The sequence below is a fragment of the Hemitrygon akajei genome, chromosome 11 (assembly GCF_048418815.1).
Source record: "Hemitrygon akajei chromosome 11, sHemAka1.3, whole genome shotgun sequence".
NCBI lineage: Eukaryota > Metazoa > Chordata > Chondrichthyes > Myliobatiformes > Dasyatidae > Hemitrygon > Hemitrygon akajei.
In genome coordinates this window covers 173,234,350-173,252,897 of record NC_133134.1, presented here as the reverse complement: position 1 = coordinate 173,252,897, position 18,548 = coordinate 173,234,350, and the positions used below count along the sequence as shown (strand labels likewise).

At 42.3% G+C, this 18,548-nt stretch overlaps 1 protein-coding gene across 2 annotated transcripts in view; it reads left to right on the top strand.

Moving 5' to 3' along the window:
* Window positions 1-18,548, top strand: part of osgn1 (oxidative stress induced growth inhibitor 1) — an 84,055-nt gene that overhangs the window by 62,335 nt on the left and 3,172 nt on the right. For both annotated transcript variants that reach the window (XM_073062280.1, XM_073062281.1), the window contains exon 5: window positions 15,172-15,263. In XM_073062280.1, the coding sequence (XP_072918381.1) occupies window positions 15,172-15,263 (92 nt within the window). The remainder of the gene's footprint in view (window positions 1-15,171; window positions 15,264-18,548) is intronic.

Genomic DNA, 18,548 nt, shown 5'->3' with positions numbered 1-18,548 from the left:
TGTATTATTTATTCACTTCACATTTTGATAGGTTAACCTAGGAGATTTGAATTCACAATTTGCGTCCTGGAAAAATATGTAAATACTTCTGTTGTGACATAGTTTAGCTCTGCAAATCTTTGTGTGACTCAATGCTCTGCTTTGAATACTGAATTAGTAAAGGCACAGGGATCCTCTACTAACATCCTCATCTAGGCTCTTTTTGTATGTAGGGGCGTCCTTTTAGAACAGAAGCAAGGAGGAGTTTCTTTTGCCAGAGAGTGGTGAATCTGTGGAATTCTTTGCCACAGGCAGCTGTGGAGGCCAATTTTTAAAAATTTTTTTATTTATATTTAAGGTAGAGGATAGATTATTGATTGATCAGGACAGGAATGAATACAGGGAGAAGGCAGAAGATTGAGGTTGAGAGGAAAATTGGATCAGCCATGATGAAATGGCAGAACAGACTCGATGGGCCAAATAGCTTAATTCTGCTTCTGTATCTTATGGTCTGTTATGCAATTAGAACACTGGAAGTCTATTTGTCTTCTCACTTCGTGTAGGAGGAGCATCCCTGCCTGGCATCCACACTGCTACAATTGCACAATAAAAAAGAGAGAAAGAAATTTAACAGAATGTTATCTTAGCCTCAGTGCCAAATCCTCAAGTTCTTTGCTCTAAGCCTATCCACTCCAAAAATGGCTGCCTTTGTAATGAAGCTGAGGTTGAGGCTAAGGCTAAGACTGGACCGAAAGCAGCCGTGTCTGAATCATACCAAACTGTTGCCTGGATTAGAGATTATTCGCTAGAAGGAGAGTCCGAGGGGAGACTTGATGGACATTTATAAAATAATGAGAGGTGTAAATGAGGTGTCTTTTTCCAAGGGTAGAAATGTCAGATACTGGAGAGCATAGATTATATATAGAACATGTGTAATGGAAGAATAATGCACAGGAGCAGGCACTTTGGCCTACAATGTTGTGCTGAACCATTTAAATTAGTTTACTAATCTCTTCTGCTACACAATATCCATATCCTTCCATTTTCTTTACATTCATGGGCTTTTCTAAATGTCTCTTAAAGTCTCTAATGTTTTTGCCTCTACCACCATTCCAGGCAGCCACCACTCTGTGTTTAAAAATAAAAACTTTCCTCTCACATCTCCTTTGAAGTTGCCCCCTCTCACCTTTAATGCAGGCCCTCTGGTATTAAACATCTCATCTATGCCTCCTATAGCCTTATAAACCTCTGTCAGATCTCCCCTCAATTTTCGCTGCTCCAGAGAAAGTAACCTACGTTATAACATATGCCCTCTAATCCAGGGAACATCCTCTTAAACCTCTTCTGCACCCTTTTCAAAGCCTCGCCGTCCTTCCTATAATAGGCAAGGCTAAGTGGTTAAGGCGTTGGTCTAATGATCTGAAGGTCGCTAGTTCGAGCCTTAGCTGAGGCAGCGTGTTGTGTCCTTGAGCAAGGTGCTTACTCACACATTGCTTTGTGACGACACCAGTGCTAAATTGTATTAATTGGAAGGGTCCTAATGCCCTTCCCTTGGACAACATCGGTGGTGTGGAGAGGGGAGACTTGCAGCATGGGCAACTGCAGGTCTTTCATACAACCTTGCCCTGGCCTCAGTCATCATTGAAAATCGATGGACAGCCGAAGAATAATAGGTGACCAGATCCTCCAGATCCAGCCTCACTAGAGTTTTATAAAGCTGCAACCTACCTTCCTAGCTTTTGAACTCATTCCCTTGTCTAATAAAGACATACCATATGCCATCTTAACTGCCCTATCAACCTGTGTAGCCACTTTCAGGGAGCTACAACTTTGGACAGCAAGATCCCTCTGCTGATCAACACTGTTAAGTATCTTGTCTTTAACAATGTACTTTCTCTTTACCAAGGTGCAACACTTTACATTTGGCTGGGTTAAATTCCACTCATCATTTCTCCACCCTTATCTGCATCTGATCTATATCCTGTTGAATTCCTTGCCTGTCTTCTATACTATCCACGCCACCAATCTTCTTAGCACCTGCAAACTAATTGGTCCACCTACCTACATTTTCTTTTTCAATCTTTTTATTAATTTTCAAATTCATATACATAACAGCATTAATAATGCAAAGAGAGTGGGATTACATCATTGATAAATGCATATATTGTTACGTACTCCGTAACTGGGTGTCTTACCAGCAAAGATAGAAGTGTCCGTTGGAGTTTGGTACTATTTTCAAAACAGTGTTTATTAGTAAAATATACAAATCAATATCAACAATGCAAATATACAGATAATACACGTTAGCAATACTAAACCTAAAAGTGTGGGTATAATAATAATCAATAATAAACAAGCTCTATCGTTGTCTAGGGGATAATGAATTGTCATATGTGAGTATAAAGTTCAGTTCAGTTCATACAGGCTGAGGTAGTTGTTGGTCGATGTGTTGTAATTGTTGGAGAGAGAGAGAGAGGGAGAGAGATCAAACAGTGACAGCCAGTCAAACCTTCCTTTACGATCTTGATCCGTCGATGTGTTGTTGTGGCCATTCAGGTATGACCCCTCTGTCCTTTAGCTAGACCGTTCTTCTATGGTGGACTCGTCACCCAGGCAAGGGTGGACACACACACAAGCCCCCACCAGCCTCGCTATAAACACTGTGAGCTAAAATTGACCGATCCTTCGTTCGGTCTCCGATGTCCCACACTTTTCTCGTGGGTTCCAACACTTAAACAGTGCTCACTAGTGTGTCTCCTGGTGTGTCTCAGGGGTGTCTCCCCAGACCTCACTTTTATCCCCACTCACGGGGTCTCAGGTGTCAATCAGTTTTGAATGGCTTAGTCCATCAAACCAGCCCACTCCAGCTGTCCACTGAGGAATTTTAATGAACAGAATAGTACCAAGTAAACAAACCTCTCCGGAGCCGTGAGTCTTACAGGAGTCATAATATGGTCTCTCTCCCCCGGTGTTATCTCGCCCTTGTCTGAAGCAAATGTTCCAGTCCCAGTATGTTTTCTTCCATCTCTTTCTCTCTCATTAACAGCCTGGCAACAGTAACGGTTTGTAATTCTCCCAGAGGAGGGGGACATGGGCAACCTGTACCCTTCTGCCCATCAGAGTTGTTCATCCTTCATGACAATATGAATATAAACTAGAAATAACATAAATATACTAAGCCTCCTAAACTCTTAATGTAGATTAAACATGATAAAAAATATAAGTGAAAAAATAATCAAAAGGAAAAAAACCCAAATTGAAAAAGGAAAAAAAATAAAATATGCTAAACTAAACAAAACAGAACTAAACAAAGCTTATTAAACAAACAATTTATAGACATTCACCATTCAGATTGGTTACAGACTATTTTACTTATCTGGGTGTTAAAATTACTAAGAAACAAGGATTTATTTAAGGTCAATTTTTTACCTTTAATTGATCAGCTTAAACAAATGCTTACTAAATGGTCCCCATTGTCTTTGTCACTGATGGGTCGAATCAATGCTATTAAGATGATTATTCTACCTAAATTTTATATCTATTTCAAATGGTACCAATTTTTATTCCGAAATCCTTTTTTGATACTGTTGATTCTACAATTTCCTCATATATATGGCAAAATAAAAATCCTAGGTTAAGTAAAAAAAGTACCTACAGAAGTCTAAAAAGGATGGTGTTTGGTATTACCAAATTTAAGATTTTATTATTGGGCAATTAATATCTGATATTTCATATTTTGGACACAGGATTTGGATACAACTTTAAGCCTGCAATGGGTAAACCTTGAATGTAAATCGGTACAAGGGTTTTCATTGGTTTCTATTTTAGGGACTTCACTTCCCTTTGCTCTTTCTAAACTGAATAAACAAATGGCTAATCCAGTAATTAAATATACACTACGAATATGGTTTCAGTTTCGTAAATTTTTCAGTTTGAATAAATTTATCTTATCAAGCCCGATTATATCTAATTTTCTTTTCCAATCCTCTGTTATGGATCAAGCCTTTTTGATATGGAAAATGAAGAGCATAATATGTTTTCGTGACTTATTTTTGGATAACTGTTTCATGTCTTTTGAACAGCTGTCTAATAAATATAATTTGCCCAGATCCCAATTTTTTAGATACTTACAAATTAGAAACTTTCTGAATACTGCATTATCTACTTTCCTGACTTCATATTCAATTGCTATCACGGAAAAAGTGTTAGGTTTAAACCCTTATCAGAAGGGTTTAATAAATACTATCTATGATATGATTATGAAAATACAGCCAGGTATATCTGATAAAATTAAAAATGAGTGGGAAAGGGAACTTCAACTTATATTACCGATAGAGAATTGGGAGAAAATTCTTCAATTAGTTAACTCTTCCTCTATATGTGCTAAACATGGGTTAATACAATTCAAGGTGGTGCACAGGGCCCACACATCTAAAGAAAAACTAGCTTGTTTTTGCTCTCATATAAATCCTGTCTGTGAAAGATGTCATTCTGAGGTAGCTTCTTTGACTCACGTTCTGGTCTTGTTCGCTTTTGGAAAAATATTGGAAAGATATTTTTGATAATATTTCAACAGTTTTGCGTGTTGATTTACAATCCCATCCTATTACCGCAATTTTTGGTTTACCAATGTTGGAACATAGTTATTTATCCGCCTCAGCTTGTCGGATGATTGCTTTTGCTACATTAATGGCTCGAAGATCTATTTTGTTAAATTGGAAAGAGATTAGCCCTCCTACTATTCTTCAATGGTTTTCCCAAACTATATCATGTTTAAGATTAGAAAAAATCAGAAGTGTCATTTCTGGCTCTTCGTTTAAATTTGAAGAAACTTGGAGACCATTTATTCAATATTTTCATATGATGTAACTTGACCTTTCTGAATTCCTATTATCAACCTTAAATGTATGGATAGAGGAGAGGAATTAACGACATTAATGATTTTATCCAATGTAATATAATAGCCCAGCTTTGTTTAGTTCAGTTTTGTTTAGTATATTTTACCCACCTACATTTTCATCACGTACATGTATATATATATATAGAGTGAGAGAGGGAGTGGTTAGGTGCTTAGAACTACTGCCAGAAGAGTTGGTGGGTGTAGATACCACAGCGATATTTAGACAGACACATGCACAAGCAGGGAATGGAGAGATACAATTCGTGTAGAGGCAGATGAGATTAGCATTGTGGTCAGTACAGCCATGGGCCATGAGACAGTTCCTATACTTGCCTCAGTAAGTGAAGTGGATTCAAGAAACTTGCCAAGAATGAACTTCAGAAATGCTCCCAGAGATGAAAGGCCTCTTGCTCTCTCTGAGTGCATCCCTCTTTGTTCCCTTGTACATACCAGCATCTGCCTTGTGCGGAGCATGATAATTACTTTGTGATTCTTTTTAAGCTAAATTGTGGGTTGAAGCAATCAAAGCTCTAAAATTGTGAATGGTAGAGGAGAGGTGAGGTTGGAGAGCGGTATCTGTATGGGAATGATGGGTGGGCTGTGATAGCAAGAAATGGAGAGTTCAGATCTTAAAGTAAGTCAGCAGGCAAGACAAGAGGTTACAGAAATAACAGCTTAAAAATGAAGCCCTATATCTTCTCGGACTTGGAATTACAACAAAAGAGAATATTCATTCAGTGATTTGACATGATTGCAGAATGCAATAGGCTGCTCTCTGGGACATGTGACCTCGGGATGTGATGTGCTGTTCTCTGAGAGATGTGACCTTGGGATGTGATAGGCTGTGCTCCGAGAGATGTGCCCTCGGGATGTGATGGGCTGTGATCCGAAACATGTGACCTCGGGATGTGATGGGCTGTTCTCTGAGAGATGTGACCTCGGGATACGATGGGCTGTACTCTGACTATTAAAGGGTATGGGCAGTTGGGGAGAGTTGAATTTGGTAAAGGTGACGGTGTGGTTATTTCCGTCCTGTCCTTTCTCTCGTTTTTCATTCCCCATACTGACCCCTTCTGTTCTACTCAGCTGTTTATCATCTCTCTAGTGCCGCTCCTTCCCTTTCTCCCATGGTTTACTCTCCTATGAGATTCTTTGTTTGGCCCTTTTAGCTCTTCCATCTTTCACCTTCCAACTTCCTTACTTTAGCCTCTCTTCCCCACCCACCTGGTTTCTTCTGTCACCTGCCAGCTTGCACTCCTTCTCCTCCTCCCCCCATCATCTTATTCTGGCCTCTACCCCCTTCCTTTCCAGTCCTGATGAAGGATCTCAACCCAAAACATCAACTGTTTATTCCTCCCCTTAGATGCTGAGTTCTTCCAGTGTTCTATTTGTGTTGCTTTCGATTTCCAGCATCTGCAGAATCTCTTGTGTTCAAGAATTTCATTAAGTAAGAAAGATCTTGGCAAAGTTCACAGTGCTAAACAAAGTTCGGGAAACAATAGAAGAGAAAAGGTTTTGATGGATATGATATATTATCAAGCATGAGGTCAGTGTGAGATGATGTAAAGGGCTGTGGGCAGTAGCAACACACCAAGAGACATGGAGACCAGGAGGGATGGACCTATCAACTTGCTGAACCATTCAACACATTCTTGGCTTACCATTCACTTCTGTATCCTGTTCCCACCTTCTGCCCAAATCCCTTCATCAGTTGTCATTAACAAATATATCTGCCTCCTTAAAGCACAGAAACTGATCTTTCTGCTGACTGAATCCACAGCAACCATTAAACACCCACTTCTGTTCAATCACGAGCAAGAGAAATACTGCAAATGCTGGAAATCCAAGCAACACACACAAAATAGAACATGGAACAGTACAGCACATTACAGGCCCTTCGGCCCACAATGTTGTGCCGACCCTCAAACCCTGCCTCCCATATAACCCTCCCACCTTAAATTCTTCCATATACCTGTCTAGTAGTCTCTTAAATTTCACTAGTGTATCTGCCTCCACCACTGACTCAGTCAGTGCATTCCATGCACCAACCACTCTCTGAGTAAAAAACCTTCCTCTAATATCCCCCTTGAACTTCCCTCCCCTTACCTTAAAGCCATGTCCTCTTGTACTGAGCAGTGGTGCCCTAGGGAAGAGGCGCTGGCTGTCCACTCTGTCTATTCCTCTTAATATCTTGTACACCTCTATCATGTCTCCTCTCATTCTCCTTCTCTCCAAAGAGTAAAGCCCTAGCTCCCTTAATCTCTGATCATAATCCATACTCTCTAAACCAGGCTGCATCCTGGTAAATCTCCTCTGTACCCTTTCCAATGCTTCCACATCCTTCCTATAGCGAGGTGACCAGAACTGGACACAGTACTCCAAGTGTGGCCTAACCAGAGTTTTATAGAGCTGCATCATTACATCGCGTCTCTTAAACTCTATCCCTCGACTTATGAAAGCTAACACCCCATAAGCTTTCTTAACTACCCTATCTACCTGTGAGGCAACTTTCAGGGATCTGTGGACGTGTACCCCCAGATCCCTCTGCTCCTCCACACTACCAAGTATCCTGCCATTTACTTTGTACTCTGCCTTGGATTTTGTCCTTCCAAAGTGTACCACCTCACACTTCTCCAGGTTGAACTCCATCTGCCACTTCTCAGCCCACTTCTGCATCCTATCAATGTCTCTCTGTAATCTCTACACTATCTACAACACCACCAACCTTTGTGTCGCCTGCAAACTTGCCAACCCACCCTTCTACCCCCTCATCCAGGTCGTTAGTAAAAATCACAAAAGTTAGGGTCCCAGAGCCGATCCTTGTCGGACACCACTAGTCACAACCCTCCAATCTGAATGTACTCCCTCCACCACGACCCTCTGCCTTATGTAGGCAAGCCAATTCTGAATCCACCTGGCCAAACTTCCCTGGATCCCATGCCTTCTGACTTTCTGAATAAGCCTACCGTGTGGAACCTTGTCAAGTGCCTTACTAAAATCCATGTAGATCACATCCACTGCACTACCCTCATCTATATGCCTGGTCACCTCCTCAAAGAACTCTATCAGGCTTGTTAGGCACGATCTGCCTAATGCTGGAGGAACTCAGCAGGTCAGGCAACATCTATGGAAAAGAGCACAGTCAATGTTTCACCAGTGCCTTATAAAGCCTCAGCATCACATCCCAGCTCTTGTATTCTAGACCTCTTGAAATTAATGCTAACATTGCATTTACCTTTCTCACCACTGACTCAACCTGCAAGTTAACCTTTAGGGTGTTCTGCACAAGGGCTCCCAAGTCCTTTTGCATCTCAGATTTTTGGATTTTCTCCCTGCTTAGAAAATAGTCTACACATTTATTTTTACTACCAAAGTGCATGGCCATGCATTTTCCAGCATTGTAATTCATTTGCCACTTTCTTGCCCATTTTCCTAATCTAAGTCCTTCTGCATCTTGCCTGTTTTCTCAACACTGCCTACCTCTCCACCAATCTTCGTATCATCTGCAAACCTGGCACAAATCCATTTATTTCACCATCCAAATAATTTTTATACAGCATAAAAAGAAATGGTCCCAACACCGACCCCTGCGGAACATAGGTCACTGGCAGCCAACCAGACAAGGATCCTTTTATTTCCACTCGCTGCCTTCTTCCAAAAAGCCAATGCTCTAATCATGTTAGTAACTTTCCTGTAATACCATGGGCTCTTAACTTGGTAAGCAGCCTCATGTGTGGCACCTTGTGAAAGGTGTTCTTAAAGTCCAAATATACAATATCCACTGCATCCCCTTTATCTACCCTACTTGTAATCTCCTCAAAGAATTCCAACAGGTTCGTCAGACAAGATTTTCCCTGAAGGAAACCATGCTGACTTTGTCACCAAGTACTCCATCTCCTCGTCCTTAACAACTGACTCCAACATCTTCCCAACACTGAGATCAGGCTAATTGATCTGTAATTTTCGAATCCTCTGGCACCATGCCAGAGTCCAATGATTTTTGAAAGATTATTGCTAATGCCACCACAATCTCTTTCAGACTCTAGGGTGCAGTTCACCTGGTCCAGGTGACTTATGTCCTTTTAGGTCTTTAAGCTTTTTTGAGCATCTTCTCTCTTGTAATAGTAACTGCACCCTCTTCTCTTCCTTCACACATTACAACATCAGGCACATTGCTGGTGTCTTCCACAGTGCAGACTGATGCAAAGTACTCATTTAAGGCTGATTTATACTTCTGCGTCAAATGAACACTGTAGGTACAGCGTAGCCGCGTAACCTGCACTCTACCCTACACCATAGCCTGACGCATGCTTCTCCAAAAATGTAACTGTGCGTTGCGGCATCGCAGACTGCAACAACTGTGATTGGTCCGCTTGGTAGCATCGCATTTCCTTCTGTCTATAGGCACACTGTGCATACACTGATGCGAAATAAATGGTTGGAGTTGATGAACCAAATCGTCAAATCTACTTGCCGACATCAGAACATTTTTGAAATGCATTTCCTCGTCCATGTCTCTCAGTGGCCGGACAAGCACAGAAAATTCACCCTCCTTCTGCCTCAATCCGTTCAATGGTCATACATACCATCTCCTCCGACATCTTTCTTTTCTGCGTTGCAGTAATTTCAATAAAAGTAACCCTTGTTCAACATTTATTAGCTCCAACTCCAACATGATGCGCTCAGTTGCCATTAGAAACCCCACCACCAACTAGCATTTTGGTGGTGAATTGCAGAGCGACGCATTTTTTCCTGATGAAGAAATCATAGCTTATCCATAGCCCTCTCTTTTTCTAAGCTCCATGTACCTATTGAGGAGTCTCTTAAAATACCCTGTTGTATCCGCCTCAACCACAGTCGCCGGCAGCCCGATCCATACACTCATTACTCTCTGTGTTTAAAAAAAAAACCTACCCCTGACATCTCCTCTGTACCTACTTTCAAGCACCTTAAAACTATGCCCTCTCGTGCTAGCCATTTCAGCCCTGTCCACACGATCCAAACGATCAATGCCTCTCATCATCTTATACACCTCTATCAGGTCACCTCTTACCTTCCGTCGCTCTGAGGAGAAAAGGCCGAATTCACTCAACCTATTCTCATAAGGCACGCTCCTCAATCCAGGCAACATCCTTGTAAATCTCCTCTGCACCCTTTCTATAGCTTCCACGTCCTTCCTGTAGAGAGGCGACCAGAACTGAGCACAGTACTCCAAGTGGAATCTGTCTAGGGTCCAATATAGTTGTAAAATTACCTCTCGATTCTTAAACTGAATCCCACAGTAGATGAAGGCCAATGCACCGTATGCCTTCTTTACCACAGTCAATCTGCACAGCAGCTTTGAATGACCTATGGACTCAGACCCCAAGATCCCTCTGATCCTCCACATGCCAAGAGTCTTACCATTAATTCTTCCATCATATTTGGACATACCTAAATGAACCACATCACACTTATCTGGGTTGAACTCCATCTGCCACTTCTCAGCCCAGTTTTGCATTGTTATCCACAATATCCCCAACCTTTGTGTCATCAGCAAATTTACTAACCCATCCCTCCACTTCCTCATCCAGGTCATTTATAAAAATCACGAAGAGTATGGGTCCCAGAACAGATCTCAGATCTCTGAGGCACACCACTGGTCACCAACCTCCATGCAGAATATGACCCATCTACAACCACTATTTGCCTTCTGTGGGCAAGCCAGTCCAGGATCCACAAAGCAATGTCCCCTTGGATCCCATGCCTCCTTACTTTCTCAATAAGCCTTATATGGGATACCTTATCAAATGCCTTGCTGAAATCCATATAAACTACATCTACTGCTCTACCTTCATCAATGTGTTTAGTCACATCCTCAAAAAATTCAATCAGTCTCGTAAAGCACGACCTGCCTTTTAGAAAGCTGTGCTGACTACTCCCAATCATATTATGCCTCTCCAAATGTTCATAAAACCTGCCTTTCAGGATCTTCTCCATCAGCTTACCAACCACTGAAGTAAGACTCACTGGTCTATAATTTCCTGGTCTACCTGTATTCCCTTTCTTGAATAAGGAAACAATATCCACAACCCTCCAGTCCTCCGGAACCTGTCCCGTCCTCATTGATGATGCAAGGATCATCGCCAGAGGCTCAGCAATCTCTTCCCTCGCTTCCCACAGTAGCCTGGGGTATATCCTGTCCAGTCCCAGTGACTTATTCAACTTGACACTTTCCAAAAGCTCCAGCACATCCTCTTTCTTAATATCTACATGCTCACATTTTTCAGTCTGCTGCAAGTCATCCCTACAATCGCCAAGATCCTTTTCCGTAGTGAGTACTGAAGCAAAGTATTCATTTAGTACCTCTGCTATCTTCTCTGGTTGCATACACACTTTTCCACTGTCTCACTTGATTGGTCCTATTCTCTCACACCTTATCCTCTTGCTCTTCACATACTTGTAGAATGCTTTGGGGTTTTCCTTAATCCTGTCTGCCAAGGCCTTCTCATGGCCCCTTCTGGCTCTCCTAATTTCATTCTTAAGCTCCTGGCTAGCCTTATAATTTTCTAGATCTCTATCGTTACCTAGTTTTTTGAACCTTTCATAAGCTCTTCTTCTTGACTAAATTTACAACAGCCCTTGTACACCACGGTTCCTGTACCCTACCATCCTTTCCCTGTCTCATTGGAACATACCTATGCAGAACCTCTCACATATATCCCCTGAAGATTTGCCACATTTCTTCTGTACATTTCATTGAGAACATCTGTTCCCAATTTATGCTTCCAAGTTCCTACCTGATAGCCTCATATTTCCCCTTACTCCAATTAAACACTTTCCTAACTTGTCTGTTCCTATCCCTCTTCAATGCTGTGGTAAAGGAGATAGAATTGTGATCACTATCGCCAAAATGCTCTCCCACTAAGAGACCTGACACCTGACCAGGTTCATATCCCAATACCAGATCAAGTACAGCCTCTCCTCTTGTAGGCTTATCTACATATTGTGTCAAGAAACCTTCCTGAATACACCTAACAAACACTTAATGTATTTTTTTTGTTAATCTTCAATAATAATTAATAAATAAGATTTTTAAATGAAAAATATTTGGGGAATTAAAATCTCCCACCATAACAACCCTGTTATTATTGCAGAATCTGTCTCCCTATCTGTTCCTCAATGTCCCTGTTACTATTGGGTGGTCTATATAAAAAAAACCCAAAAGAGTTATTGACTCCTTCATATTCTTAGCTTCCACCCACAGAGACTCCGTAGACAACCTGTCCTTGATTTCCTCCTTTTTTGCATCCGTGACACTAGCCCTGATCAACAGTGCCATGACCCCACCTCTTTTGCCTCCCTCCCTATCCTTTCTGAAACATCTGAAGCCTGGCACTTGAAGTAGCCATTCCTGGCCCTGCTCCATCCAAGTCTCTGTAATGGCCACAACATCATAGCTCCAAGTGCTGATCCACGCTCGTAAGTTCATCCGCTTTGTTCATAATACTCCTTGCATTAAAATAGACACATCTCAAACCATTGGACTGAGCGCATCCCTTCTCTATCACCTGCCTATCCTCCCTTTTGCACTGTCTCCAAGCTTTCTCTACTTGTGAGCCAACCTCCCTTTCCTCTGTCACTTCAATTCTGTTCCCACCCCCTAGCAATTCTAGTTTAAACTCTCCCCAATAGTCTTAGCAAACCTCTCCGCCAGGATATTGGTCTCCTTGGGATTCAAGTGCAACCCGTCCTTTTTGTACAGGTCACACCTGCCCCAGAAGAGGTCCCAATGATCCAGAAATCTGAATCCCTGCTCCAATCCCTCAGCTACGCATTTATCCTCCACCTTATTCTATTCCTATACTCAACATTAGAGGTGTTGCCAATAGACAATAGGTGCAGGAGTAGGCCATTCAGCCCTTCTAGCCAGCACCGCCATTCACTGTGATCATGGCTGATCATACACAATCAGTACCCCATTCCTGCCCTCTCCCCATATCCCTTGACCCCGCTACCTATAAGAGCTCTATCTAGCTCTCTCTTGAATGCATCCAGAGACTTGGCTTCCACTGCCTTCTGGGGCAGAGCATTCCACAAATCCACCACTCTCTGGGTGAAAAAGTTTTTCCGCATCTCAGTTCTAAATGGCCTACCCCTTATTCTTAAACTGTGGCCTCTAGTTCTGGACTCACCCATCAGCAGGAACATGCTTCCTGCCTCCAGCGTGTCCAATCCCTTAATAATCTTATATGTCTCAATCAGATCCCCTCTCATCCTTCTAAATTCCAGTGTATACAAGCCCAGTCGCTCCAATCTTTCAACGTATGACAGTCCTGCCATTCCGGGAATTAACCTTGTGAACCTATGCTGCACTCCCTCAATAGCAAGAATGTCCTTCCTCAAATTTGGAGACCGAAACTGCACACAATACTCCAGGTGGGGTCTCACCAGGGCCCTGTACAGCTGCAAAAGGACCTCTTTACTCCTATACTCAATTCCTCTTGTTATAAAGGCCAGCATGCCATTAGCTTTCTTCACTGCCTGCTGTACCTGCATGCTTGCTTTCATTGACTGATGTACAAGAACACCTGGATCTCGTTGTACTTTCCCTTTTCCTAACTTGACTCCATTTAGATAGTAATCTGCCTTCTTGTTCTTGCCACCACAGTAGATAACCTCACATTTATCCACGTTAAACTGCATCTGCCATACATTTGCCCACTCACCCAACCTGTCCAAGTCACCCTGCATTCTCATAACATCTTCCTGACATTTCACACTGCCACCCAGCTTTGTGTCATCAGCAAATTTGCTAATGTTACTTTTAATCCATTCATCTAAATCATTAATGTATATTGTAAACAGCTGCGGCCCCAGCACCGAACCTTGCGGTACCCCACTGGTCACAGCCTGCCATTCCGAAAGGGACCCGTTAATCGCTACTCTTTGTTTCCTGTCAGCCAGCCAATTTTCAATCCATGTCAGTACTCTGCCCCCAATACCATGTGCCCTAATTTTGCCCACTAATCTCCTATGTGAGACTTTATCAAAAGCTTTCTGGAAGTCCAGGTACACTACATCCACTGGCTCTCCCTTGTCCATTTTCATAGTTACATCCTCAAAAAACTCCAGAAGATTAGTCAAGCATGATTTTCCCTTCGTAAATCCATACTGACTCGGACTGATCCTTCTACTGCTATCCAAATGTGTCGTAATTTCCTCTTTTATAATTGACTCCAGCATCTTTCCCACCACTGACGTCAGGCTAACCGGTCTATAATTCCCTGTTTTCTCTCTCCCTCCTTTCTTGAAAAGTGGGACAACATTAGCCACCCTCCAGTCAGCAGGAACTGTTCCTGAATCTATAAAACATTGGAAAATGATTACCAATGCGTCCACAATTTCTAGAGCCACCTCTTTAAGTACCCTGGGATGCAGACCATCAGGTCCCGGGGGCTTATCAGCCTTCAGACTCAACAGTCTATCCAACACCGTTTCTTGCCTAATATAAATTTCCTTCAGTTCATCCTTTACCCTAGTTCCTTTGGCCACTATTACACTTGGGAGATTGTTTGTGTCTTCCCTAGTGAAGACAGATGCAAAGTACTTGTTCAACTCATCTGCCATTTCCTTGTTCCCCATAATAAATTCACCCGTTTCTGTCTTCAATGGTCCAAATTTGGTCTTAACTATTTTTTTGCTATTCACATACCTAAAGAAGCTTTTACTATCCTCCTTTATATTCTTGGCTAGTTTACCTTCGTACCTCTTTTTTTTGGCGTATTGCCTTTTTTGTTATCTTCTGTTGCTCTTTAAAAGCTTCCCAGTCCTCTGGTTTCCAGCTCATCTTTGGTATGTTATACTTCTTCTCTTTTATTTTTATACAGCCCTTTACTTCCCTCGTCAGCCACGGCTGCCCTTTACTCCCCTTAGGATCTTTCTTCCTCTTTGGAATGAACCGATCCTGCACCTTCTGCATTATTCCCAGAAATACCTGTCATTGTTGTTCCACTGTCTTCCCTGCTAGGGTATTGTTCCATTGAACTTTGGCCAGCTCCTCCCTCATAGCTCCATAGTTCCCTTTGTTCAACTTTAATACTGACATATACGATTTTCCCTTCTCCTTCTCAAATTGTAGGTTGAAACATATCATATTATGGTCACTACCTCCTAATGGTTCCTTTACCTCCAGGTCCCTGATCAAATCCGGTTCATTGCAAGTTTTCTGCCTGCTTCTGCTCTTGGTCCTGGGACCTGGAGGCTGATCTGTTCCTGTGCCGTGTCAGACCTCTCACTGCTTTGTCTTTCAGGACATGGAGGGCTCGATGCTTACACTAAGCTTTGGCAGCTGGATGGAATTACCGGCTCTGAAGATGAAGGACTGGGTCGGGGAGAAGCGCAGGTCTGTACCAGAACCAACCCTCTGCCTTCTCAACATTGTCCTTTTCCTGAAAGGGCTTCTGTTTACTGGGTCAGATTATGAGCGGGTTTACACAAACTTGTATTCTATGGAATACAAAAAGCTCATGGATAACTTCACTGATTTGTAGGATTCTGGAAAATATTGGCTCGGTGGGGATTGGGACTTTTCCTACTAGGAGGAGAGTCTTTACAAATTCAACACAGAAATGGACTCTTCAGCCTAATTCATACATTCTGACCAGTCTGCCTCTCTAAACTAATCCGGTTTGTCTGCTTTGGGCCTTGTCTTTCTAAACCTTTCCTCATTTCCAGCAATTCATTCCATATATCTACCACTCTCTATGGGGAGAAAACCCGCCGTTCTAATCCCCTTTAACTCCTTGCCCTTTCACCTTAAACTTATGCCCTCTAGCTTTAGACTCCCCTCATCCTGGGGAGAAAAAGAAACATGATTATCCTATCTATTTCCTCTCATAATTTTTTGAACATCTATAAGATCACTGATCAGCCTCTTTCACTCCATGTATAACAGTCTCAGCTTGTCCAGTATCTCCTTGTAACTCAAGCCCTTCACTCCAGACAACACCTTTGTGAATTTTTTGTGTCCCTTCTAGCTTAACATACCCTTTCTGTATCTTGTCAATCTGAACTGTACACGATTCTCAACATGTGGTTTAACCGGTTTATAACCCGATGTTCCAACTATGGTATTGTGGTCAGTGAATTCAAGCATCTTCCTCACCACCCTGTCCACTTACGTCACCACGTTCCTGGGGAGGGAAATAACTATTCATGTAAGAAGTCATCCGAAGGCTGAGTGAGGGGTCACAGACCAGAAGATTTTTAAACCTCCATTCGGTAAGTTTATTGGCCAAGGGTTTGAACAGATGTCCAACTGATGAAGTGGAGAGAGTTGGATCATGTTGAAGCTCTCCTTAGCCACCACCTTGAATGAAGGATTGAATTGCACTATCATGCATCAAACCTGCTGTTTGATGATTTACAACTGTCTGGTCCCACGTGACCTTATCAATGGCTTGCATGTGCATCCAATCAGCCATTAGGCAGCTCAGGCCTGGCCAACATCCTTCCAGCGGACTGAATGACTTGTCCTGAGGTCCAATTAAAAGATGCACTGAGAAGGGGGATAGGGAATTGGGTTCAGGATAGAAGGGAGGTAGCAAGTTCAGGGATGTCTGTATTCAGAAATGGAAATCTAGACGGGGAAAATAGAAATTTTTGCAGTCACCAGAATGTGAAGGGGCTAAGTCAGAGAGGAGTGAAGTTTTAGGAAGCTGTGGAAAGCAATGGGATAGAATTACATGAAGAGAAACAGGAAATAACTTAGTGTCGTGGGGATCTGTTTGTGAAATCAGTTGCGTGATTAAGTGTCCAGGAGGGTCAAGGTCAACAGTTAACTCAGTGACTGAGAACCAGTCAAATACAAAATGACCCTGGCAAGAATCCTTTGTAGGGCAGGAAGCTTTTTATGGAAGGTCCTCAACTTGCAGCAGTAACCCTGCTTCTGTCCCTGAAGATGTTGCCAGACCTGCTGAGTGTTTCTGGCATTTTATGTGTTTATTGGTGGTGATGGTAGGGAGGAACAAGGGAGGACAAATGGAAAAAGTGTTGGAAATAGTTTGAGTGTGCAGTGGAGGCAGTGGCTAATGACCCTGGACAGAAGATGAGGTCTCCCCAGGGGCAGAGTGTGGGTAGAAGGGTGAGGATTCAGCCAAGAGCAGACGTGAAGGGCCAGATGGCTTAATTCTGCACCTATGTCTTAAGGTCTTCATTGTTCAATGTTAATTCTAGTACACAAGAGTAGAGGAGAATGAAACAATGGTTAGGCTGGAAAAAAGACAGTAAAATAAAGTACACAATAATAAAAAACAATAAATATATTAGATAGTCTGTATGCAGTGACTATAAAAAGTATCTCCCCCCCACCCCCGGAAGTTTTCACGTTTTATTGTTTTACAACATTAAATCTCAGTGGATTTAATTTGGCTGTTTTTGACACTGGTCAACAGGAAAGACTCTTTCATGTCAAAGAGAAAACAGATCTCTACAAAGTGATCTAAATTAATTACAAGTATAAAACACAATTGATTGCACAAGTATTCACTCTAATATGACACACCAAATCATCACTGGTGCAGCCAATTGGTTTTAGAAGTCATGTTATTAGTTAAATGGTGATCTGATTTTGGAGACCTGTATGCAATTGATATAGTAAAAATACACCTGTATCTGGAAGGTCCAACTGCTGGTGAGTCAGAATCCCGGCAAAAACTACACCATGAAGACAAAAGAACACTCCAAGCAACTCTGGGAAAAGCACAAGTCAGGAGATAGATCCAAGAAAGAAAATTTCCAAGTCACTGAATATCCCTTGGAGTACAGTTTAGTCAATCATCAAGAAGTGGAAAGAATATGGCTCAGCTGTAAATCTGCCTAGAGCAGGCCATCCTCAAAAACTGAGTGACCATGCGAGAAAGGGATGAGCGAGGGAGGCCGTCAAGAGACCTATGACAGCTCTGGAGGAGTTACAAGCTTCATTATCTGAGATGGGAGGGACTGTGCAAACAACAACTGTTGCCCAGGTGCTTCACCAGTCACAGCTTTATGGGAGAGTGGCAAAGAGAAAGCCACTGTTGAAAAAAACTCACATGAAATCTGGGCTGGAGTTTGCCAGAAGGCATGTGGTCATGCTCTGAAGTCAGCTGGAAGAAGATTCTATGATCTGATGAAACCACTTACGCTATGTTTGGCTTAAGCTGGACACCACACATAATCAAATACACACCATTCCTACCATGAAGCATTGTGGTGGCTGCATCATGCTGTGGGGATGCTCCACTCCCTGGAAGGCTTGTGAAGGTAGAGGATAAAATGAATGCAGCAAAATACAGGGAAATCCTGGAGGAAAACTTGATGCAGTCTGCAAAAGAAACACAACTTGGGAGATTTGTTTTCCAGCAAGACAATGACCCCAAGCATAAAGCCAAAGCTACACAGGAATAGCTTAAAAACAACAAGATAAGAAATAGGAGCAGGAGTTGGCCATCTGGCCCATCAAGCCTGCGCCACAATTCAATAAGATCATGGTTGGTCTGGCCATGGACTCAACTCCACCTACCTACCTTTTCCCCATAACCTTTAATTCCCCTACTATGCACAAATCTATCCAACTTTGTCTTAAATATATTTACTGCGGTAGCCTCCACTGCTTCACTGGGCAGAGAATTCCACAGATTCACCATTC